Source organism: Triplophysa dalaica, chromosome 5, assembly GCF_015846415.1.
Source record: "Triplophysa dalaica isolate WHDGS20190420 chromosome 5, ASM1584641v1, whole genome shotgun sequence".
In the NCBI taxonomy this organism is placed as follows: Eukaryota; Metazoa; Chordata; class Actinopteri; order Cypriniformes; family Nemacheilidae; genus Triplophysa; species Triplophysa dalaica.
Window position 1 is genome coordinate 25,985,975 of NC_079546.1, and position 26,825 is coordinate 26,012,799.

Below are 26,825 nucleotides of genomic sequence, written 5' to 3' on the forward strand. Positions count from 1 at the left end.
ATGTACAAATTAATGTTGTCTGTGTGTGATTCCAAACTGTGCCAAGAAAATGTAACTCCAATAATACATAAAACACCGAGAAAGATATATGTAAGAATGTTAGCAATTTTCAATTCTGTGACATCACTGACTGCCATAGTAGGAAAAATGTAATGGTAGGCAAAGGAGCCCCAGAACTGTTTGTGTTCCTAAATTCATCAAACGATCTCTTTCGGTGTTCAACAGAACATATTTTTTCCTACTATGGTAGTGGATGATGTCACAGAACTGAAAAGTGATCACATTCTTACAAATATCTTGCTCTGTGTTTAACAGAACAAATACATTTATATAGCTTTGAAACAACCTGATGGTGAGTAGATGATGAAAGAATTTTGTTTGGGGGGTGAACCTTTTAATGCATGTTAAGTGTTAAAATACTTAGTAGTATTTTGTAGTTCAAATACATATTTTAAATACATTAATTTTAAATACTACTCATCCCTGTCAATAACTGTGAAATTACAGCACAGTAAAGTAGTAGCCAATACTATCCTGTAGTATCAATGTGTCATATTTTACAGTATGTGGAGATGTTATTTGGTGGACCTTCACAGAACATTCAGGACGTTCTCTGACCACAGGCAGCAGGCTAACAGGTACAAACAATAGAATCAATGTTAAAAATAGATTCTTTTTTTCAATTATAGTTAATACTATTAATGTTAAATTTCAACAAACCACAATGACTGTGTTTACTTCAGTTGTACTCTTGACTCTGGACTTTCATTGTGTCTATACAATTTCCTCGTTCAAAACATGTGATGTGTTTCTATAAGAAGACGTGTTTGTTTTTAAAGGATAAAATAAAAAAAGATTACGTTGACAAAATTGGCTTTTTATGATATGATATGTGCAACAGTAAAGTGAAGATTCTTTAAGTAATACTGAGATTCATGCTGTCATGCATTACGAAAATGTCCTTTTATAAAAAGTGGAAAACACTGTTACAAAATAATTACTGTCACACTTCAACATTGTAACAAAGTTCAAGTTCAAGGGAAGAAAGGAGGCAAGGGTCGGCGTGGCTGAGAAACGTAAGAATCTTTATTTTTACTTCCGGGTTTCACTTCCGGGATCAAACATTCACACAGTCTCTTTATCTCTTCGTTGAGTAAGATTCTTTGTCTTTCCAATCCTCTTCGTCGAGGGAGATTCCTTCTCTTTAGTCCTGGACACAACGTCACGAGGCTTCCTTTCGAACACGTTTCTCAGCCGTCTCTCTCTCTCCGTTTGCTTCCTCCGTTGAGCCTTAAAAGCGTCTCCTCGCCAATTACTAGAACAAGAAGCAGGTGTTTTCACTATAGCGTTGATCTGCTTGCTTACCGTCGTTCTCCCGACACGCCTCTCTGCCGCAGACCGTGTCAGACCACGCCCCCCTTGCCACAAACATCAACAGTCATCACACAAAACTCAACAATGGTGACGATCAATATAAGAAAGCTTTAAATTAGTTTGACGTTGGTCACCATTGTTGATGTTTGTATGATGAGTTTCTAAATCTGTCTAATGTCTAAATCTGTCTGTAAAAATTGTTTGTTTATTGTATCATTCTTTTTTAAAGGTAATTGTCATTATTTATAAAATCATAAACTTCAAGATTAGCTAAAGAAGTCTCTTAATACAGACCATGATAAAGCAAACAGATCTTTCTTTGCCAAAAGGAAAAGTAAATAACATAACTAGTTGTCATTTTGGGAGGAAACATTTTGGTTTGGTCCTCTGAAGGTCCTGCAAATGTTATGAAAATGTCATTCAGTAAACGTCGCCTATACGTTCTGTGAAGGTCCACAAATAAGGTCCCCAGAACCTTTAAACAACTCCACATCGTGACCATATCAGATTGTTCTGGGAATGTATTCAGCACCAGCAGGGACAAAGCATTTCTAGTGGGAATATACCTTGTTGTTGTGTAGTTTCTGGTGTTTTAAGAGTTGAGAATCTCTCAGGGTTTGTGGTGGTCACTAGAATCTTGTTTGAATCTGTAGAAGATGATGAATGTTCAGAGACATCATACTGTAGAACATCACAATCATATTTCATGTTTATGTCATTTCTTCATCATCAGTACAGAGTTTAATGACTGAAGTCACTTTGAGTTCAGGACACTCCTGTCAGAGTGATGTCTTACCTGTAAATCTGACAGTATATGTGACTGAGGTCTTGATGTCATTCTTGTGTTTGAGCACACATCTCAACTCTGTGTTGTCGTCTTCATTCACGAGTGTTGTAGTCAGAGAGATGAGACAGAGTTTATCTGATCTAATCTGATATCTGGAGTCTGTCTGTAGATCAACATCAGTCTGATTCATCCACAACAGCTGGTATCCATAATAACTGAACTCATGATCACAGTCATATGAAAACAGCTGACAGGAGAAAGTGAGAGATGTGTTTGCTCTTATCTCAGTCTGTGATGATGATGATGATGAAGACACTGAAACACAAATCACACAACACACTCGCAGTACTCATGAGTTTCAGTGAAAACACAAGAGATAAAGAGAACTGTGATCTGAAGTTAAACATGTGTTCATATAAATGAAGAGAAACACTGACCATGAAGAACATGTAGATTAACACATGAATCAGGTCCATGATGACTTCCATTCACATATTGTCTGCAGATGTAAAGTCCACCATCATGTTGTGTTGTTTTATAGATGTTGAGAGAGCAGTTAGATGTCAGACTCAGTCTCTCAGATCTCTCTGTGTTATTCTTATTTATTCCTCCAGCAAACACTTCTACTGTAGATGATGTTGTATAATTACTGTAGTTCCATGTAGTTGAGGAGCATTGATGAAGAGCATCATTACAGGACAAAGACACACTTTCACCAGAACTGATGAACACATCAGTCACTTCTGCTTCACTCACACCTGAAACAGCAGATGACATCATTCATATTAATACATCACAATGCACAGGACGGACATTAGTGGGGCGCTGAAGAAAGCAAAAGATGGGGTTAGGGGTGTTTCTGTTTCGGTGATTTGAACCCTTTAATGACAGATAGTGTTCTGGTATCGCCAGTCTTAGATTTTAGTTGTGTAGCCGGAGACTTTTATTTTGAAACCATTTGATACGGAGCGGACATTCAGGAAGTAAATACGCTAGATGAAGCAGCACGGAAATTCTGGTGTCGGTTTCTCCTTATTAGCCCTTTGAAAGCATTCCTTGTAAGTAAGAAGTAAAATATATGAATGTGGTGTTATTTAGTGTAAAGTGTGATATGGATAATGTTAATTGACAGCTAAGTTGTTATTGATTTCCTATGCAACTGTTACCTTGAAGTTCATACTTATACTTATAATACTTACCTTGTATGCTAACTCCTCTACATACATAATTCATGACTCTATAGTCTAGTTACGTGTTGCATTGGGTTTGTAATGCATTTGTGGTACTCAAGTACTTTGCACTTACTGGTGTTTATGTATTTCAGTTTCACACCAAAGCATGATAAAGTTCTCAATTGCAAACTTGGTGTACGAGACTCTTTGTGTGGAGGTGTTTAACTCGCTGGATAGCAGGTTAAGTCATTCTGTGAGGTCAGTACAGATAGACTTTTATTATTTTTACATCACATAAATCAGAAGATTTGACAGAACAGAAGGTGATCTAGTTCCTCTATCATTGGGTGCATTTATATTTGGCATTAACATGTGATCTCTGTGATCAGAACCAGCAGATCGGATCTTCAGACAATCAGGACACATGTCAACATCAAGTGTTCTACATCTGGATATCTGAATGGATCTCTATAGTTTCCAGCCCATTATTTTAATAAGTCTGCAATAGAGCAGCACGATTAATCGTTAAAAGATCTCGATTCGAACAGACGATCTCATTAATGAAAGTCAACGATTCTCGTGTGTCTATAAATTTACACTTCGGACTAAAATCATAACGCTTCAATATTTGTTGTTGCTGCCGCAGGAGTTAAAATTATTATTATAAGGTAACGACGTCACAAACAGTCTTTTTAAAACACACACTTTCATTATTTCTGTGTCAAATCATCACACTAGTGACGTCACTGCGATTAAAGCAGAGAGTCTCCAACTCACACGCATAAAACGCGTTTACAAACTCCTAATCTCTAATCTCACACCAAATAACAGACCAACATATAAAGTTAATACAGTGACAACAAAACTGTTCTTATGAGTGTCTGTCAGGATTGTGATACATTGTTCTGATTATGCTTCACATCTTAACTGGACATGTTTGAAACGAAACTAACGATTGTAGTTTGTAGCGCGGACAAATCCGAGTGAGCGTTTATATCCGTCATTATGGTAAAACATGTCATCAGAGAGTGTGCCGCTTATCACTGTATTTATGCTAATAGAGGAGCTGCGCTATCAGAGCTTTCGTCAAGTTGCCCATCATTTCATGTTTTCAGGTTATTTTAAACAGTTTACAGGTGAGAATAATGCGTTGTCATGTTTATCAGTAGTGTCTTTCTGTAAAGACACTACTATCAGGCAAGATATCAGGCAAATGTATAAAATAAAAAAAAGTGTCACCTTATGAGTTTGTTTTACTGAGAAATATTTCATATACAAGTTACTTCAATGCATTTATACGTTTTAGAAAGTTAAACTTTGCATTTAAATAAAAAAAATGAAAAAACACTTGAGTTTACTTACTTACTTTAATATTGATGCACCTAAATAAACATTTTTTTTTGTCAGAACCTCTTTTTGTAAATGATGTTTTACTTTTAGTCATCATTCAGAATCGTAAAAGAATCGCAATCTCTATTTGAAACAAAAGAATCGGGATCCTCAATTTATCCAGAATCGTCCAGCTCTAGTCTGCAATTTAAAAAGAGCCCCGGTGAGGTGATATTTCACACAACACGTATAACAGGAAGCATGTTATAGATTTGATACACTGGAAAGTATCCGCCGCAGTCATGTTGAAATCAAGGCAGTGGTGGGAAGTAAACCACCATTAAGACGATTAATGATCTTATATGTGAAAGTATAAGTAGAGAAAGTTTTTGTTCTTGAGCTGTGGTGGGTTTCAATCACACACACATGGACACACACACACGCACACACAGAGCGACTAACAGTGATTTAAACTCATAATTTGTTTATTCATGTCACAAAGACATAAAATAAACACATAAGTAGGCCGCAGTTACTATGATCATGCACTTTCTGGTGTGAAATGTTTATTTATTCATGCAGTTAATGAATCAATTGAGTTGACTTTCCAAGTGGTGATTGATCATGAACAGCAGCTGTCATCACTAAAGATCAGAGTCCACTGAAGAAATGAACAAGAACAGGAAATAAAGACTGTAGCCACACAGATTCATGTCATATAAATACACAATCACATATGCTAATATAATACATATTTACATGTAACTAAATGAAACTTTTGACTTCTTTAAGTATCATTAGTAGAGCTTAAGTTGTATTTAGTGTTTCTGATGTTCTTTTATTGAACAAGTCATTTAAATTCACCATTATGGTGATCAGTGTTTTATTTGGTTGGGTACTTGTACTAAAGTCCAACTTAACAGTTTTCCCTACTTGTGAAAAGAACTGTTCTAAACTTACATCATGTTAAAGCAAGCAGGTGCACAGTCTTGTCTTTCTATTGAGTAGAAGCATTGGTCTCAACTATGGTTTAGTGTAAGAGTCAAATGAAAAAAAAAAAAAGTTATTTGTTATAATGAAATGCAGCTAGAGTGATAAAATGCAACTTTAAAGATTTGTTCAGAGGATCCTAAAACATTTCTCACAAATGCTAAGACTTCAACAGTCATCCTACAAAACTCAACAGTGGTGGTGAAAATAATCAAATGCACATTGATCCTTTTCTATTACCCAGCATGCACTGCAGCATTAACATTTTATTGATTGTAACCGTTATTGATATTTGTATGCCGAGTTTTGATGTCAGTGTGGAACATTTTTAAACATCTTATTTATAATTGTTGACAAAGGCAGTATCTGTTTATCTTACACACCACTGTTGACAAACATCAGCATCTCTAGCTTTACTAAAACATTTCATTACACTTTTATCATTTTCTGATGACATCAAGTAAAATCTTCAAGCAACAAATAATTTAAACCACATGTAGTGTATCTGTTTAACTCATTATCAACAGCAAAAGAAACAGGTACCTCAAGTACCCCACTAAAGAGAATCCTCATCACACTAATGATGACGTCACAACTAAAACATTTCAAACTGCAGCTAAACCTCTAACTCTACATGAACATCTTTTACACTCAAACTTCTTTTAATAAGTGATTATGGAAACACTGTTTAAAGTTGTTTGAAGCATTTTGATATTTTTTTATATCAAGAGACCACATTAGTTGCACACATAGATCTGTTGTGTTTGCTTTACATCAGCTGTGTATCTAAACACTTCATGAACAGCAGGTGTCATCACTAAAGATCAATCATCACTGTAAAGTCAACTCAATTGATTCATTAACCTCATGAATAAATTAACATTTCACACCAGAAAGACTATGTTTCAGTGTAAATTTGTACACCCGTAGGTAAAGACTCATATTTACACCAGCGGGTGTACGTTTGACACCACGACTTTCCTGTGTTACTTGTGTTGGTTCCGCTGAAAGTGATAACGCATCGTTTCTTTGGTCTGCACCCTAATGAGTGTTTACTGACATCAGCTATAAAGAACACTATACAATCTTGTTTCTGTATGTAAATGATATATACGGTGTATTCAGAGCTCCGTTTCAAGCTGCGCGGCTGTCGCTTCTGTCTTGTGGGGACGGTACGAGACACAACAACAGCCCTCAGGACAGCAGGAAAATAAAGAGTATTTACACTGTAGACTTTACAGTAAATACACACACACAAGTAGACTATGTTGGAAACACGCTGGTATAGTGTTGCTAATCGTGTCTGTGAAATAAAAATAAACATTTGACACGTTTAAAAACAACACTGGCCTGTGCGTGCGAGTAAAACCCATACATGGCAGTCAAAAATAGCCTCTGTGAAGTATAAAGCTGAAGTGGTCAAGTAAAAGATCTCGTGTGATTTGACATCAGACTTTTAAATGTGAGAATAACCCTTACGGAAAGAAAATATATTTCCTAATATATGAATGTGAAATATATAATAATGGTATATTTGAAAATATAGATAATAATAAATTGTGTAAATATATTAAGATATATTAAATAATACATAAGGAATTGCCACTTTTCATATATTGAAAAATATATTGACCATAATATATTTAGTTATATGTTCCAATATATGTAATTTTATAACCAGTAAAATACTTTATAATATAATGATGTACACGTGATAAGATATGGGACTGAATGTGTATTATAAAATGCCATAAAATGTATTATGTTAAGAATTACAACATACATGTTTCATATTTTAAACCATAGCCACTTCACAATAGCCTAAGCACTCCTGTTCAAACTGAAGCACTTATTGAAAAGACAATTGCTTTACTGAATAGTGCACAATATAGTAATATTTGATCTTCAAGATATTCGATCAATTGTTGTCCTAACCACAGACTCACAGCCTCTCCCACGGTAACCCCACACAATTACACACTAGAGACCCTTCTACATTTCATAGTAATACAACATTAAACACTATGGCCCGGTTTCACAGTCAAGGCTTAAGGCTAGTCAGACTAAAATGATTTTGTGACCTGTCTTAACTCAATATAATTTGCCCAGAAATATCTTAAAATATATCAGTGACATTGTTTTGTCTCAAGATGCACACCAGTAATGTATTCTACTCAGGCATATCTTAAAAGCGACTTAAATATCTTAATTCAACTAAGGCTTAGTCCTGGCTCAAGCTAAACCATGTCTGTGAAACCCGGCCTATATGTGTATACTAAACAATCACATCTACATGTGAACCTTTTTCAGTTTTATTTTTGTCTTCGTTTCTAAATATATTTTATGTTCAATATATGTCCATATATTGTCAATGCACATATTTCTGTTGTAGAAAAGTTCATTAAAAGGAAGGAAGGAGGCGGGAACCGGAAGACATTTTAAACATTTAATAAAGTAATATAACAGCCGGCGGCCCCTCACGGACGACCGCCGGCGAACAAAATATAAATATAAATAAAAATACTAATACAAACATAACACAAGTCCGGGCCCGGTCCTCTCTCTTCGACGGTCCGGTCGCTCATTCCTTTTATATGCTCCCTTCCCCTACGTGATTCGAGCCCGGTGTGCGCACAGCTGGCACTAATTCACAATTACTCACCGGACTCGAACCACGGTCTCGCCCCGCCTACTCTACTACAGCTGTATATCAAAAAACATTAGCACCAGCTTCCAATATATGGAAATGTATGATGTAAAATAATTGGTTTGAGAGAATATTCATACATTTTTGTTCCATAAGTGAAGACACATGAACTCTATAATAAATGTGACATGAGATGAAACTGAACATGTTTGTCAGAATGTCAGTGAGAGTAATGAAATGAAATCTGATGAAATAAATGTGTTGTATAGTTTACCTGTGAATAGTGAAGAGAGAAGGATCAGTCCCAGCAGACATATATCACTCTTCTCAGTCATGTTGTGTTTCTCTTACTGAGTCTCTTCTCATCATCTACTTATAGTTCTCTGTGAGAAAATTTGATGCTCTTCCTGTGTTTCTCATTTCCTCTTTTCTCATCGACTGAGTCATGACACTATTATAGACTAGAACACATTCTGTAGTTTAATGGTGATATTTGTAAAATACTTCTGTTGTCTTAAAATAATTGGACACAGTGCTCAGTTATGACTTTTGTTATCAGAGACTTTAACAGGACTAACATGATGAAGGTTTTCTACAGATTCATTCAACACAAGACTTTCCTGCCCGAGCAGAGCAGACGCACAGCCTTCATTAAAGCTGATCACACCTCCGTTCTTCTTCTGTCTCCACACACACACACAAAAGCAGAACATGAGCATCTTCACACCTCTTTCAAACCACAGATCTGCAGATTACCCATGATGCAGCAGTCACACACATTAATAAACACACTTATTCTGTCACAAATTATATCAAGATGTCCACTGGTGTAGTCCTACCATAAAAAGTGGTGTACTACGATGTAACTGCCCAAATGATCAAAAGAAGACAGTTTTGTTATTCAGGTAACATGATAATTACAACGGTTAAATATGCAATTTATTCATAATTATGCAAAATTCTTCAATTATGCTTTAATTATGAAGTTATAACACTGGAAAATAATAAGTAGTAGGAATTTTTTAACACGTTCACATACACGAGATTACGTTAAACATGCAGGGCCCGGTTTTTCAAAAGTAATCCACAAGGATTTTGGATAACAGATTGGATCAAATCTTGAAAATGGGTTTTTCAAAAGAAAAAACGGATTACATAATCGGATTAGATCACGAAATCCAATCTTGGTTTTGATCCGGATCAAACCTTTAGTTTGGGTTTTTCAGAACTTTTTTGAAGGATTTGGATCACTTTGATCCAAAAAATCTGGATTAAATTGATCCCATCAGAAGGGTGGATTCAGCGTGGATTTCATGACCAAAATGTAATGAAAACTTAAAAAAATTATCAAATAATACTATATTTGGATCATGCAGTATCTTACAAGTTATCCAATTTATTCATAAGTTTTTAATATCATTTGTTCATCCATCAGGCTACAGTGATTAGGTAGGCTTTAATGTATTCAGCCTTTCAGTATAGGCCTACAGCAAAGTAGAAAGAGTTTGGCCTCATAAAATAATCCTCCAAACAGCTGTCAAAATTGACCAAAAACAATACATTTTATTCTGTCACTATTTGATATATATATATTCATCACAATCGAAAATATTTTTGTTTTTAGAATATGTATTAGTGATGCATGCAATGATTACAGAATAACAAAAAAAAATGCAAAGAATGGCAATCACGGATTTTTGAAGTCCAAAACAAATCCAAATCAGAAATAGTGTCTTACTATTGCGTCACTTGTTGCACGTCCTGTCGCTCGTTCTGGCAGAATGCAGGAGGTTGGTTAGGGTCTCCAAGGGGCTCAGGTGCATCATTGTCAGCACAGAGAGGGACATTGCGCTTAGTAGCGATGTGTGCAGGACAATACAGGCAAGGGTTATGTTGCATGCTTTCTGTGGTTCCGCTCTCAGAACTCCATTTTAACGCTCAATTGCTCAATTGTTTGTGTTGTAGGTCTCAGATGAGCAGACTGCTGGAAGAGGATGGGGTGGGGTTTCTCTTGTTTTTAGTTTTTTTTTAAATGTGTGTGTTTTCATTTCAAATAAAAATAAACTTATATTGACCCCAAACTGGCTATTCTACTTGTTGCTCTTTACATATCTATAGTTCTACGTTGTGATTTCCTATCCTGTTTGAGCACTGGTTATCCAGCACTGGGTATCCAGATTTGGTGATCCTGAAAAGTTCCTATCCGGATCAGATTGATCCAATCCGATGTTGCTTTAAAAAACTGGCTTCAAAAGTAAGCTGGATAACGTGATCATGGATCGCAAAAAAAGGATTACTAAATCCGGATCAATTTTATCCTGATTAAACGTTTTGAAAAACCCTTTGAGTCTTTCTGGTGTGAAATGTTAATTTATTCATGCAGTTAAATAATCAATTGAGTTCACATTACAAGCGATGATTGATCATTAATGATGAACACCTGCTGTTAACAAACACAAAGAAGAAACATCAACAATAAGAAGTCACCCTGATAGTGCAACGCGTATCTATTTTTACGTAAATGTTGTCTTTAGCATACATATGAACGTTACGTTTAAATAGACGCATCTACGTATAATATACACGTATAAAGGCTTCAGCAACGTTAGGATCTTACGTATTTTCACATTAATAACGTATAAATGATTACGCATAAAGAACGCGAAGCGACGTCACGTCCCATTGCATGCTGGGGGAAATCCGCTATCCTGAAAGGTTATTTAGAATGCCAAAGCTGCTAACGTTGGATGGAAAGGCTGCAATTTTAGCCAAAAAGGCTAATGCTACAGGAAAGGAGACCAGCTGTTGTTTTTAAATTGATTTTAATGAAAGAAAAACTTCACTACAGGACTGCCAAAGCCACTAGATGGAAAGTCTGAAACCTTTAGCCAAATATTGCAAATGCTAAAACTGCTGCTTTAGCAATCGCAGGAAAGGAGACCAGCTGTTGTTTTTAAATAGATTTTAATGAAAGAGAAGCTTTACTAGACTGAATAAACTGCTTCTGTGAGGGAAGATATATTCATGTAAGGAATCGAATGTCTGCCCATTGATTTTCAACATGTTTACATATGTTTTAAGTGATCTATGTTATCCATAAGGGTTTCCCCAATTAGACCATCTCTGGGATCGCTGTCTGCAAGTTTTATTAGTCAACTTGTAAATGTTCTTTTGTGTGAACGTTAAAATCTTGAAAAAAAGGAATTATATGCAGTATATGCCAGTTCACAATGTTTTTGGACAAAAGTGCAACATGAGTTGGATTGCTGCAAATCCCTGTAAATTTACGAACAATTTTGCATTTACTGGGTGGAAGATGTTAATTTAAGACACAAGCCAATAAACTGTAAGAGTTGTATTAAGGGGTATTCGGTGTAAAAATAAACTGAATAAACACAAGTGTGTTTCGTAGTTATATATAAAACATAATAATAAAGGTAATACCTGTAATATTAGCCTATATGTACGTTTATTGTTTATTATATCATATTGTTTATATTATTATATGTTGTTAGTCTATTGTACAGAACGGGCATAGGATTTTACGCGAGAATACACATAGGCTTAGGGTGACTTTTTTAGTGTAAATAATTGCTACAAACACTAAAATACTTTTACTTGAATTAAAATAGTGGTTAATTTTAGCTAAGGGTGAATATTGAAACAAAATGTCGAGACTGACCAATTAAGTATTTCAGAGTGCGGGTATAAAATAAAAAACAAAATATGGAAAGAATATTTGAAACAAAGCATGAAACTTAATATATTATATAATATGTTTGGGTTGTATTTTTGAACATGCTGCGTTATCAGGTACAAATAGTTTTTTCGCTTTGCTTGGACCACTTCCGGTGTTTGACGTTTTGCGTAATCTCCCGCGCATTGCGTGCTGAGAAAAGTAGCGGTACAGGTAAGGATCCGTGTTTTTCTTATTTATATTAGTTAAAACTTGATGTTGTCTTCCAAGTAAAGTGTACATTTAGTATTTTTATAATAGTTGATCAGTAATTATTCTCACTTGATATGTCGTTTCTCATTTAACTAAGAAGATCTTTTAAAATCTATAAAGTTTAATTATGTATTAACGTGTTTTGCGGCCAAGATGTGCTAATGTTTTCCAAACATCAATTCCGTAGGCTATAATGATGCAGTATTAAACATTATCTAACCGATCTTTTTTCTTTATTAATAAAATGTTTTAGGAGCTCAGATTAAGTCAGAAAGGATAATTGTATACTAAGTACATGTACTGTTTTATAAAAATGGGTGATATTTAATCAACCTGTACATATTACCCTTAAAAACACACTAACTGCTGAAACAGCTGCAGCTTGGAACATCCCTGCTGAGAAACAAGCATATACTAGTGTGGTATGTTTTGATTGATGCTGGTTTTAGCCGCATGTGCTGGTTTAAGATGATCCTTGGATGGTCACCTGCTGGTCCATAGCGGGTAAGACTGGTCATACAAGCATCAAAACATACCTAACCCAGCATATGCTATTTTTTTTTTCAACAGGGATTATTGACACTGGTTTAAATCGAAGAGTTAATCTTCCATTGGTCTAGGCTCGGGTTAATTTAGATCAACTAATTTCCTTATTTAAGCAGTTTAGATCAGTTTATGACAACTTGAAACTGTTTGGACCAACTTTGACCTGTTTATAACAAATATATGACATGTTCCAAAATGCAACACCACGCCACCACTACAATATAACATTCCATTGAATGACTTTTTACATGTATCTTCATGTGTGTTTTTTGTTTATTCCAGGATGCCTGGGTCAACATTCAAAAAATGTTCTTCTTGCAATGCCATAAAAGTTGCAAAGCAAAAAATAAATGAGCGATGGGTCAAAAATATGAAAGATGCAAATAATTTCTGTAAACTTATAAATTCTGCCAATATTCTGGTAAGTCAGCCTGATCTCACACATAAGACGTACATATTTACACGTAAATTAAGCCTGTCCTATACGTAGGAAAAAATCTTAAAATCAGATGGAGTCTAGGAAGTTCCTCCTGTGTAAGTAAATGTAATGACATTTGCCTGGTTTAAAAATATAAGCACAAAACATTTTGGGTTAAAAATGTATCTAACGATACATCATGTATCCTTCTTGCGAAGTTTGTTTTTGTCTAATCCTGAATCAATCAAATACACCTAGGGTTTACATTCAGACTATTTTTGACAGTCAACCGCTGTTGAGTAGCCCAGTACCTGAATGACTCGTCATAGACAAAGAGAAGTGTCAGATATCACACTTTTGTTTTAAAAACATTGGTTGTGTGTATCCTTACAGGAAAACACCACCGTTTTTACATATGCCATTATGCTCTTACCTCAACCTAAAAGAGTTGATACATATCTGTCCCGTCTCAGTGGGTGCACTTAATCGCTGCAGGGTGCCACTACGTTAGCGTTTAGCTTAGAACCATTCGTTCCATTCATTCATTAGGATCCAAACAGGGATGATTTAAGAAGCCAGCAAACACTTCATAGCGATTAAGTGCACTCACTGAGATGGGACAGATACATATCAACTTGTCTAGCTTGAGGTAAGACATATGTAAAACGGTGGTGTTTTCTTTAAAAAAAAAATGGTAGCTCCTTTGTGATTTCATGAACTGATCTAATAATAATTCTGCTTGTGTATTACAGGTGCTGTGAGAAAGAGCCATGTCTCCCGTGCCGCCACTGATGATGAGACCACAATACATGTGATACGGTGGTTCAACCTAGCAGCAGACAGGGGAGCAGACCCAGTGTCAGGACCCAACAGTTGTGTTCTACTGTTTAACTTTAACTTGTGTGTTCAGTGTTCGTTTACCAGTTAAGATAAAGACAAGTTTACTACTTTAAAAAGTATTTTTTTTAAGTTTATATTGATCAATCTTTTAAAAACCCAGTTTACACAAAAAAAATATTTAATTAAATGATTCTTGAGCTACATTAAAAAAAGTGTTATTTTCCTTAAATAAATAAAAATATTTGTACAATTTATGGTTGCATTTCATTTTCTGTAATACAATTGTATACATAAATACAGTCTGTAATGACCTATTTTTAAATTTTAATTGTTACTGGCTTAAACGGGTGAGTTTACTATGCGTTTTGAATGATTTCCTCATGTGTTATTATTATTAAAAAAGGAAGGCATATTAAAAATGAAAGAGCAATCCATTCTATCCAATGTTGGTCAATAAGATTTGAAATATTTCTTTAGCTAGTTTTGGCCAGAAAACTTTTAAATGAGGGATCTGAAGGTATCTAGAGAGAATGACTAGATCCGTGGCGGATCAGCTGCTTTGTAAACGGGTCCTGAACGGGTCTGCCCCGGATCTGGTCCGGATCCGCCATCCTTATCTGTTCTGGATCCGGAGTCAATTTGCTATCTGGGAAGGAGCGTAACGTTGAAGGCGGCATTTGAACCTGCATCGAACACGGAGATCCATGTCGGAAGATCGCGGTGATTTCATCGACCAAAATATCAATAATCTGGTGAGATTACAGAGTTTCTTCAAAGTCATGCACAGTTTTAACATCTATCAGTGATGTTGATGTATACTAACGTTAAACGCCACGGACTTACACCACATGAAGTAAGATGAGCTGTTATAATTATAGCTGTTTGGGCTACCAGACATGCTGGTGTGACTTTTATGTGTGTTTTAGCCTATCAATGAGGTAAATCCAGATTATCATTGAGTTGTAGATAAATGTTTACATTTTTTTTATATATATTTTTTCATTACAGATGCAGATGCAGGGTAACGTTACCATCCATTATCACACTGCTGTTCAAGATAATATCCCAGGATGTATGTCTCAGAAACAGGTGAAAATTTGAATGGTTTCTTACTTGCTTTAATCTAGCAATTTACTGCTAATCTATTAATAAATCTAATTGGCTTGCATTATGGTTTCTTGTCAATTTTGTGGACAACAGCCAGTCCACCTTTGTGACAGGGCTGGGGCTCAAGCATGGTTTCCACAGGTCTGGTGACGGGATTTAGCAATTAACTTTGATTTAGAAAGTTTTAGTGCAACTTAAAATATTTGCAGAGGCAAGAAGATAGTGCATGTTGAGGGTAGTTCATGTACATTTGTTGTGCTGCTAGTCTGTGTGAATTACTAGATTTTTAACCAGTGTATAATTTTTCAGACGCTTTGTGGGTATAAACCCAGAAAAAGGGACAAAGGCTGCAAAGGGGAAAAAAGATGAACTGTCAATTCACACGTCACCAGCCTCTTGCGCAAGAAAATGGACTTTCAGTGGGATTTCATTTGAAAATGTTGAGTAGGATGTATACATTACACATATGTTCAAACAGCAATGACTAAGGGGACTGGGGAAATTCATTCTAATGTTCATTCTCATCTGCCTTTCAAAGTGAGAATGCTGAACTTCTCTTCTGTGCTCTTTTGCCATTCTTTTTTTTGTTCTTTCAATGAATTGTGCTCATCACACTTTCTATTATTTTATGTTATTCTGTCCGTTTTAAGCTCTGTTTCTAAAATTAGCTTTTGTTAGGTCAAGCCATGTGATGTAATTTTGGATTGAAATTTGAAATTATGGAAATCCTATCTCTCCCTCTCTCTCTCTCTCTCTCTCTCTCTCTCTCTCTTTCTCTGTCATATACAGACCCAAGACTTTGCAAAGGATCCTCATTGTATGCTTTGAGTAAATGGTTTGTGGTCTAAGCAGTGACAGTGTTTTTATTGTTTATTGCTCTTTAATGATGAAGAGTTCCATTAAGTGTTAACTATTGGTTTGAATGTATTCATACATGTTGAATTTTAGTGGTTTAGGTAACACTGCATATGAAGTTCAGTATTTTGTTATAATGAAAAATGTATTTGGGTTTAAAAATGTATTTGTTACTTTTTAAACCATGAACATGAGAAAACGAAATTTGTTTGTGATTAATCTGAGCCTATGTGTAACATTTTTATGTGACCAGGAGTCACAGTGTATATCCTTTGAGTCTTTTTAAATGAATTTTAGCAGTTCAAGGAACATTAAATGTTGAGGTTTTGGGCCCTATCTTGCACCAACGCAGCGCAAAGCCAAACGCAAGTGTCTTTGCTAGTTTAAGACAGACGCAGTTGTTATTTTCCGTCCAGTGACCACAGATGTCGGCAATGAACATGATATACAGTATATTTTTGTGATTGGTCTGATCCATGTGTGCCTACATTTGTAAGTATTTACCTTTCAGTGTTTGTATTACAATAAAAAAAAGTTAATTTCAACACGGAACTATTAGTTTTCTTTCACTTAAGTGTTACCTGAAGGATTATGCCTTTTGTATTAACTCTAACTAGAATATGTCTATAACAATCAGTACACGTTACTATGCTAACCCTAATTAACAATATTTAATGGAAACAAAATAAATGGTGATTTAACAGGAAAATAATGGTAACACTGCTGCCAGTTGTTTCCTGTTTTTTCTGTGATTCACAGTAAATTCCTGTAGAAAAACATTACAGGGAGTGCACTGTAAAAAAACTTTAACAGGAATTAACTGTTCAAATAGCAGGAAAATAATGGTAACCCTTAACATATAAAATTAAAATATGGCTAATGCTAGGGTCAAGCTATTCAAAAATGTTTTTGAATAAGTAGAATAAAACAGGAGAATTATCACTACTGTGGCATAGACTTGCCGTTCTCCTTGGCTCATGTTGACAAACATTAGGGGCATTTCATGACGACAGGAGGCTCCAAACACTCCTGTAACATCAAGTTTCTTAGCTTGTTGTGGTGACCTCAGCACGTTGGCAGCCTTGAAGTTACTGCAGTCCTAAAGATTAAAGGAAAACCGAGATTTATTGGAGGAATAATGGTCTTTTTTAAATCTAATATTTCACGGCGTATTCTACAACTATGTCTTACCTCGTGAGGCTTTGAGCTGTCAAGATGTGATAGCAGGTATTCCTCTACATCCTTTTCACTAACAAACATGCGGGTTCCATGTAATGGCTCAACCGCACTTGTCCCTGAGCTTTGCTTTCTCACAAGGCCAAAGTTGGCATCCAATGTCACTATCACATCTCCATCCGCCTGGAAGACAAACACTTACAGTAATCCTGGTTTTGTATATGCAACAGGTTGACACTTATACTATTACTATTCTATTATAATTCTTTATACAAAAAATTAAGAAATTTTTCAATTTTTATCAATTCAATGCCATAAGGTAATGGAGAATGCATTTATGGTTAATCAAACAAGTACCACGCTGGAACTAGAACCAACCTTTGGACATGCTGGACATGTGGTCCCATCACCTAATTGTGGGCAAACATCTACCAAACTTATTTTTCGGAAGTGGTGATGCCTAAAATGAGATATGGATTCTCCCACCAGGGCTCTGTAAAGTGCGTTAACCTACGGTATAAGCAGGAGTCAGTGAAAACATTACTGTATCCCACACTCACATCTGTAGACTGTGGTTCACTGAGAAGTTGTTATTTTATAGCAAAATAGCAAGAATATGTTTGCAAGCAACTGTAAATCCAAGATGGTTTGTCTATATGGACTCATCAATATTCTATGAAAGTAACAGAAATGTTCACATTATAGACAGGACTTCAAACTGACCTCTGGAAACTGGCTTACCTCTGCAAGTGTAAGGTTATTTTTCCAGCGCAGGGTGTTGCAAAAACCCTCAACAGAAACCTGACACTCCAGTGACAGACAAACAAAAAGCTCTAGCAGAGGTATGGAGAAGGCTGTCTGATGCTTGTCGGCTGTTGCTGGCCAGAGCCCATACCTTAGCAGAGTGCACGTTTCTGGTTCACACGCACACATATTGACTGTGACGGTGCAGAGCCGTCCTGCAAAATAAAAAAAAACATAAGCAAGTACTACTATAGAGACCTTATCAGTATAGACTAAATCCCTTGAGTGTGTCACTAATAACTTAATAACGCAATAAGCCTGCGAAGCAGTGCATTAAAGTGAGTTTTATAACAGCTAAGGGCGTTGTGGCACGATGCTAAACAAAGTCATTAAAACCCCCTTTGCTGTTATAAAACACACTGTTACCCCCTGCTTTTAATAAAATAAAGTAAACGAAGTGTTATTAAGGCTATGTAATTCAGTCAGCTTGTATAAATCGGGGTACTTTATAACGTTTTAGAATTTGGCTCAGCCAATCAGAATCAAGGACCAGAACTGACCATTTTATAAATATTGTTACTATAATTATTAGATATTTTGACAAATTTTGATGAAATCCTTATTTCACATTTAAACGGATTTGATTCCTTTACCTTTTAAGAAAATTAAATGAATTTGTAAAATGACAAACCTGTGCTGACAATGACCTTCATGTCCTTTGTGTAGAATGCATGGGTGCCATGGCCTTCAGGTAAATATAGGAATAACCTCAGGGTGGATGGCTCATAGTAAGCATTCTGTAAGAAAGAATTATAGCTCTAACAAAGTTTTTAAAACAATAAACTTGAGACACGAACAGCTACATAGTTCAAAAACAATTTGAAGAAATTAATGAATAACTGTGAGTTTATTGTCTGTGTGTATGACTGCATGCTATTATTCTTACGTTCCACTTATCAGGAAGGTGCAGTGAATTCAGACAAGCCTCACAAAACACTGCAGTGGTGCTGCACTCAACACACCTATAATCTCCATGTTCTTGGCAGACAACACACTGGGTAGTGATTGGTGCTGAACCTTCAAATGACACCTTAAGCATGTCATCCTTAACTGCATCCCAGGCATGAAGCTCTCTCTTCTTTGCCTTACTGTACGCAGTCTCAGAACATGAGCTGCAGCTCGGTACCACATCATCAGGTTCAGCCTGTTGAGGTGTAATAGACCTGTGAGGGTCTGAAGGGGGGGTCAGTTTGCAGTTGGGCTCGGGGAGACCTTGATATAGGTAAGAAACCTTTGCAGGGCCAGTGATAGACCTCCTCAGCACCTTAATCTTAACGCTCCTGAAGCGTACGCCCTTAACTGCTTTTCCCATATCTAAAATCAGAAATTTTGGCAATTATTAGTTAAGGCAAGCAGCAACCCATACTTCTCATCACAGCCTAAAAGACATAAACACATCAATGAACATGGGATGCAGATGAGGTGTATGTATTTGGTGACTCTATTAGATAGACATACACATTTAAACACATATAACTTTATTTGCTATAAAAGTACGTCTTGGGTTTGAATACTTCACGCAATACGAGTATAATATAACGTTAGCTTCAGTGAAGCGTTAACGAGTAGATAACTTAACGTTATAAAATGCAATAAACTGTCTTACAGCATAGAACAGTTACAGAGTAATTTTGCGTTAAACTAAACTTCAGACAGCAAACGTTAATGCTAACATAAAGCATGTAACTATAACGCAGGCTACTATGAAATCTATATCGTTATGTCAACACTCATGTCACGCCAATTAAAAGACATTTTCTGCATTTATTTACTTATTGGCAAATAAGTTAGTTTAAATCCCCAGTTTATCATTTAAATGGTCTTACCTGAAAGTAAGTGAAATATGATGCGGGAGTGAAAATATCAAGCGGGAAAAAGCGTAACGTCACCACGTTATCTTGTAGACGTTCGATCACCGATGAGCTGGATTCCTCTGGGACTGGATCTGGAGTCTTCTCTTGTATTTGAAATGGTGGTTAGCCATTAGGATGGATGATAACAGCCTTCTGAGCCTACCAGTAGACGCAGCAGCCCCATCTGGCCCATATGAATCAGCTGATAACCACTGACAACGCCCATTCAATCCACTGATAACATTCGAAGCGGGTGATTTTCCCATGTACGAGCATTTTGGCGCGCGCGCTCATTTAGCAGCCGCTTATAGAGCGCAGTTTAATTGAACACTGCGCGTGCCCGCTGTTGATAACTGAGGTAAAATAAAAAAGATTAAAAAACATTTTTAATTGATCTTTAGATACAGTGCAAATTAATTATATTCATTACCAATGTTGGGTATGTTTCCTCAAAATGTAATAATTACATCGGGCTACATAAAGTACACTCTGCTTTATACAAAAAACTCATTAACCTACTCCACAATGACAATATAAATATTTTTTTAATAAATTAAACATTACATGTAACAAACTGTGACCATTAGTAACCCTTATTTATTTCAGTAAAATAACCGAATAAAAGGAAATATTGAATAAAAATATTAAGTCAATTTAACAAATGCAAGTACATTACAAATGACTAATAAATGAAGAGTAATCCCCTCTGTTACATTTTATTACAGTAATTAGACTCTGTAATCATAGACACCAAACACTAATGTTAACACACTTCAATAAAACTTTATTTTTTTGTTTAGTTGTGCTTGATGTGCATCTTAAACATTGACGTCATCAAGATCGCTTTTAACCCAGCGGGCACCTCGATGTCAATTTGATGTCAAATTTCAGACAAGATTTGATCAAGATGGTGCACCACATCATTTCAAATTCAAATCATACATTAAATTCTTCAAGGTTTTTAATGAGGTGAAAATATGAGGTTTATCCCATACTGAAATTGGTTAATGTAAGTATAGCCCAATATTTTTGACATTGAAATGACGTCAAATCAACGTTGCATTATAGGCATTCATTTGATGTTGTATTGACATCATATTGACATCAATGTAAATCCAGTTGAAATAGCATTTTTCTTATAACTGGCCCCTCAAAATGCATCTATTTGTCACATCTTTTGAAGCAGTTGTTGGATTTGTACATGAAAGTGGACTGCTGTAACTTCTGTGGTAAAAAACACTTTTTTTTAAAGTATGTAAATACTCATGCTGAAATAAAAGGAAACAGTGATTGTTAAATTTTACAAGAAAATATACTGATTTGCCAATAATACATTCAGATGTAATTACAATTTAAAATATTAAAAACAAAAGCAGCATTTTTGCTGTAACCCCACATAAAGTATTATGTATCCTTATTTTTGTTATTTATAGTGATATTATATTACTGTAAAATTAGAAAAACATTGCTGTAATTGAAAATACTCATAAAATTGTAATACCTTATAATGTATGTACCATTTTTACAGTATTACAACTTCATGTTCATTTTAGTCAAAAAACTCTTATAACTTTTTTATTATTTTTTATAAATTTTTATTTTTCCTTAATTTTTTATTAATAATCATTAATTAATCATTAATTTTATTATGAAAAATGTTGGGCCTACAATGCCCATTCATTCTCTGTAGTTTTAATGCCCATTTATTATCTGTCTTATGTATTTCTTAATACCACCTGTAGACGGCGCCATGGCCTATTTCACATTTCCGGGTTTCTCAGCAGCTGAAGTTAGTGAATGGACTACAACAATTAATTTATTTTTTGTGTGAAATTTGATGCAAATTTAGTATAACATATTATTTTATACATACACGTAAAAATATAAAATTTATAAAAATATTTGGAGGATTTACTACGTTGACCGTTGAAACGTACGTCATCACGTCTTGCGTAGAGGCCAGTGTTTGCTATGCGGTCGAAGCATTGGAGAAGGTTGTCGCTTTTTATCAGGTGAGTAATAAACATCTCATGGAATAAAAAATACGTTATATTGGGTAACTTTGAAAACCTAGAAGATTGTGTTTTGATGAAATATATGACTTGGCGATATATTAGAATCTGGTGAATTGAAATATCCCGCCAGAAGTACCGTGAAGATTTCTGAGGTAATGTTAATGTGCGATCCATTAAGCGTGTAACGTTGAGTTAACGATTTAGAAATGTCAGTGAGTAATGTTAGTTTTGCAATTAATATTCGGATAAAATAAAAATGCCCTCATTTGAATCTCTTTACCGATGCTATGCGACAAAGCGAAACATACCCATAATTATAATTCATAATTTGATACACACTGATGAAGTGTTCTAAAATGTCCTGGTAGAAGGTCCACTGTGTCAAGCAGGACCGGTCCACTGTGTCAAGCAGGACCAGCCCACACTACTAAAGGTACCAAAAGCTGGTTCAATGACCATTTGTGTTACTGTGCTCAAAGGAAAACTTCTCAGCTGTTCTGGTCACTTAGTTGTATTGTTCAACAATCTTAACAATCATTGAATACTGATATGGTTGTCTTTTTTTTCAGAATTCTTACAAACAAATTGATGTCAACAATGAATATGGATGGCTCAGGGCTGAAGAAGGCCTTTGGAAAACACGGCTATGTCGTGTTATAATAGGTACTACATTACTTTTCTTGTATGATTAGAGGATGTAGTGTCTATCAACATATGCTACATTTTAAGTAAATTAAACATGTAATGCTTCAATTACAATCTTGTCTTAGTAAACTGACACATTTAAAACATTTAACAACTCTTAAATATTTGCAAGTAGTGCACATTTCTAAATTTAACAGATACTTATTTAAACCTGGGAACATCTTAGTGTTAATAAACATTTAAGAGCAGCAACTTGCATTAACTTCTATGTACAAGTGATGGTTGCTGAAACATGTTAGGTATATTTTAATGTCATAAAAGGTGTGCTAATTGTGGTTTCATCTTCATTTAGGTGCACTACAGCAGTCCAAACCTTCATTATCAGAGGCTGAAATAAAAAAATACAGCTAAAAAATCTCCGGTCTTCTCCCGATAGATGTGGGGGTATGGGACGACAAAAGGGGAAATCGGCGATTGATGTGTGTTCAGATTCTGAATAAGTAGGCCTTAAGCCAATTGTTTATCAAAATTATTTTTGTTCATTTGGGATATGATCTGGGAAAACCCATCACATGGTGAAATAAAAAATACTGGTTTTAGTATCATATGAAAGCTATTAAGCCCTTTCCAAAACTGTTTTTATTTAATTTACAAATTGTTTTTATGGAGTGGGTGGTCTAGAGGGTTAAACCACTGAACTGGTAAATCAAAAGGTTGCTGGTTCTATCCTAGTAGCCACCACCAGTGTGTTGCTCAAGGGGGATTGTCCCTGTAATAAGTGCACTGTAAGTCGCTTTGGATAAAAGCATCTGCTAAATAACTACACGTAAATGTAAATGTTTTTAACAAATGGAAAGGGCTTGAGAGCTTTCATATGATATCAAAACCTGTAATATGTACAATTTTGTCATGTGATGGCTTTTTCCAGATCACTTAATATTTATATATTAATTTAAATGTAATTCAAGGAGGATTTTATATTTATTAGTGGTTTAAGAACATTTTAAATTTCTGGAATTGTAGCTGATTGTATTTAATAAAACATGTCTTACATTAAGTACTGTTGTTTCATTATTTATTGGTCTAGAATAGGACATCAATTTGTTAAAAAATGTAAAAGAAATTGCTAATCAAATTAACGTCAAAATTTGATGTCAATTTGATGTCAAATTTTGACATCGATTTGATTTGCATTTTTGACCAATTCTTTGATGCCGATGTTTGACGTCAATTTGATGTCTATTTCACATCAATTGCCCACTGGGAATTGATGCGCTTGATCGGTTTCCATAGTAACAAGCAAAGTTTGGTTTAGTGTTGCTATTTGATCGCTGTTCACGAGAGCACCTTTCTACATCCTCGTTGTCGTCTGATTTTAACTTCTTATATTCATATTTGTGTTATTAATATCTATTATTGTTGTGATTAATTACTTGCTGACCATTATCTGTTCATTTCTATTGCATTTCTGCCAATTTATTACATTAATTGCATCTGTTTGTGTGCAGGGGCATCAGAACGCAACATGCCGTGTGTTCATTATAAGTTTGTCAGTAAACTTACACACGACACTGTGATCTTTGAGGGCCTTCACATCACTCTCGGAGATTTGAAACGACAAATCATGAGACGAGAGAAACTGAAGCGATGTGACCTGCGCATCTCCAACGAGCAAACTGATGAAGGTAAGTTCAGCTATTTTACATGTAAACTTTGACTTATTTACTCTCTTTAACGGGTATAAAGTATTAAATGTGATTATGGAAAAATAGTCACGGAGGGTAGATGTCACAGGCTTTATCCTTTTATCACTATTTTGATATATGATTAAATGAACATTAAGAAAAACGCTGCAGGTCACCTCCGTTTGGTACACTCACTAGTATGTATTGTATTGTATTATATTGTATGTTTATTATAAACTAAGGTTGTAAATAGTATAACTATATTATATATTGATATGTACTGTGGTCGGTATACAGTATCCTGGTATTATTTTAGTTGGTGTGGACAGACTGTAAATAAGTATGTGTTTCCCACAGAATACACTGATGATGCAGACATCATCCCCAGTAACACTATGGTGACAGTCAGAAGAATCCCTGGAACTGGGGTGAAATCCACATATAACAGACCTGCAAAGTAAGTCACTTGATGATGTTATGAATATGAATCTTTTAATGAATATCAATCAGTCATTAAGTCTTAGTTGTTTTGATTTGCAGTAACTGGTCTAAAGTTGGATCTTCAAAAGCAGTATGTAAACAAAAGTGTTGACTTGAATGTTTATATTGTGCTGTAGGATCTCTTTAAGCTGGTCAGAGTTGACCATGAAGAAGCCTTGAACAATAGGCCTGAGTTTATTTTTACTGTAAAATTCAATAAGTTAAAATTCATTATTTAAGTAATTCATGTCATCTTGTTTTATATTTTCTGTCATTAACTTATTTCAATATAAATATGTTTGTGGTTTAGCTAATATATGTGCGTTTAAAACTCTCTACTAAAGTATTGCTGTAAAATGTCATTTGGTGGGTTTCTGTTTACATTGTGTTAAGTGTCTTTAGTTTGTATCTCTGGGTGTGATGGGGTTCTGAATGGTAATAAATCTCTTTGGTCTTCTTTCAACAGCAAGTGAATGGTTCTTTAATGTCACTTGAGCAGCTTTTCAAGGTACTGAAATCCACTAAACAATATGAAAACTATGTAAACTGTATGTTTGTGTAGAAAAAGACGTATAAAGCATTTATTTGTAAATGAACAGACGGAGAATCTGGCTGAGGCAAAGGCATCAGAGGAGGACAAAATTAAAGCTGTCATGTTCCAGTCCAGCCGCTGTTACTATTCTACCAAGTGAGTATAATAACGTTCACATTGTGACCTGAATTTTCAAGTGCTCTCCATCATGACTCTCATCACTTACCAGTGAAGCACTCAAGCTGGTTGGAGGCCTTCCACCAAACTCTGTGTGCTATAAATGTGGCGTACCTGGGCATCACATCAGAAACTGCCCAAAGACACGGGTAACACATATCTAAACTGTGGACAGGATTTGTGTGCACGTTTTGCAGTGAATGTTAATGCAACCTTGCTTGTGCCGTCACAGGATCCAGCATTTATTGGGAGCAAGCGCATACGGAGAAGCGCAGGAATTCCTGTCAGCTTCTTAATGGAGGTGGATGACCACAACATGAAGGGAGTGATGCTGAGCAGCAGTGGAAAGCATGTCATTCCCATTATCAACGCGTAAGTTTACAACTGTAGAGACCTCACCACTGACACACATTTGCATTCGGTTGATAATTGTGCGCTTGTTCTGTTTAGTGAGGCTTATGCAACTCAAAAGAAAGAAGATCCGCCCTTCTTAACCAGGAGTGAGTCGTCCACATCCACCCCAGATGAAGATCCGGTGCCCGATGCTCTGCTGTGTCAGATCTGCAAAGATCTCATGACTGACGCTGTGATGACGCCCTGTTGCAGCAACAGCTTCTGCGATGAGTGTGAGTCTCTACACAAGCAAATATAACTCAGTTTTGTTTGACCTTTGAGAACATATGTGATTGTTTGGTCGCAGGTATTCGAACGTGTCTGCTGGATTCAGATGAACATGTTTGTCCCAGCTGCACAAAGTGTCATGTGTCTCCTGATGATTTGAATGTAAACATGTTCTTACGGCAGGTAAGATTGTGAAACTGTACATCAGGCTTTTGTCAAGCATCAAGCTCTGTCTTCTTTTCAAACCGGTTTTCTGGTTCTTGCTCACACAGGAAGTGAACTGTTTTAAGAACAGAGCCGAGGGGTCTGGTTTCTCACACTCCCGAAAACCCCTGAACTCTTATACGGCGTGTTCCTCCACAAGCCAAAGTCTCAGCCATCGGTCCAGCTCAGTCGTTTCTGAACCCCACGATTCCCGCACCAACTCATCCTCCGGTAAGAGGCGACGGGGGTTGCGTGATGATGGCAGTGAAGTCAATGACTCCGGACCTCTGCTCAAGAAATCCAAGAATGCTTTCTGATGAAGAACATCCAGGGAGATTCATCATTATGTATATATTATGTATATAGTTACAGTAGATATCATAGACATATAGAATTAATAAATATTTTTAATTTTACATTTTATTCAGGTTTGAAAAGTGTTTTTGAAGCCGCACACGCACACACACACACACACACACACACACACACACAAAATACTAAAACAAAAACATTCATTATTATTTCTTACCTTTAACTATAATTTAAAGACATCTAAATCATTATCACTTTGAACAGACAATAAGAAAAATAACTTAAAATACAGAAAAGTACCCAAGTC

At 35.7% G+C, this 26,825-nt stretch overlaps 2 protein-coding genes and 2 long non-coding RNA genes across 5 annotated transcripts; 3 read left to right on the forward strand and 1 right to left on the reverse strand.

Annotated features, from left to right (window-relative positions):
• The first annotated feature begins 14,265 nt into the window (after positions 1-14,265).
• LOC130420841 (uncharacterized) lies at positions 14,266-16,559 on the forward strand. 2 transcript variants are annotated; one of them, XR_008906716.1, is made up of 3 exons: positions 14,266-14,804; positions 15,061-15,141; positions 15,469-16,559. It is a non-coding gene; the product is annotated as an uncharacterized LOC130420841 (long non-coding RNA). The 2 variants fall into 2 exon arrangements; XR_008906715.1 differs by having other exon boundaries at positions 14,266-15,141.
• A 296-nt stretch (positions 16,560-16,855) lies between these two features.
• LOC130420693 (uncharacterized) lies at positions 16,856-19,183 on the reverse strand. The gene is made up of 6 exons (XM_056748183.1): positions 18,881-19,183; positions 18,626-18,731; positions 17,932-18,149; positions 17,569-17,700; positions 17,206-17,373; positions 16,856-17,113 (listed from the first exon to the last, which is right to left on the reverse strand). The coding sequence occupies exons 1-6, from the start codon at positions 19,031-19,033 to the stop codon at positions 16,880-16,882; spliced, it is 1,011 nt and encodes a 336-aa protein (XP_056604161.1). The 5' UTR covers positions 19,034-19,183; the 3' UTR covers positions 16,856-16,879.
• A 2,620-nt stretch (positions 19,184-21,803) lies between these two features.
• LOC130420819 (uncharacterized) lies at positions 21,804-23,489 on the forward strand. The gene is made up of 3 exons (XR_008906692.1): positions 21,804-21,859; positions 22,432-22,525; positions 22,860-23,489. It is a non-coding gene; the product is annotated as an uncharacterized LOC130420819 (long non-coding RNA).
• Positions 23,490-23,811: 322 nt separating this feature from the next.
• On the forward strand, positions 23,812-26,577 carry LOC130420687 (E3 ubiquitin-protein ligase RBBP6-like). Its single transcript, XM_056748177.1, has 10 exons — positions 23,812-24,192; positions 24,550-24,649; positions 24,733-24,763; positions 25,139-25,180; positions 25,272-25,360; positions 25,434-25,530; positions 25,614-25,753; positions 25,832-26,007; positions 26,082-26,185; positions 26,275-26,577. Exons 1-10 carry the CDS (start codon positions 24,033-24,035, stop codon positions 26,521-26,523), a joined length of 1,188 nt encoding a protein of 395 aa, XP_056604155.1. The 5' UTR covers positions 23,812-24,032; the 3' UTR covers positions 26,524-26,577.
• Positions 26,578-26,825: the final 248 nt, after the last annotated feature.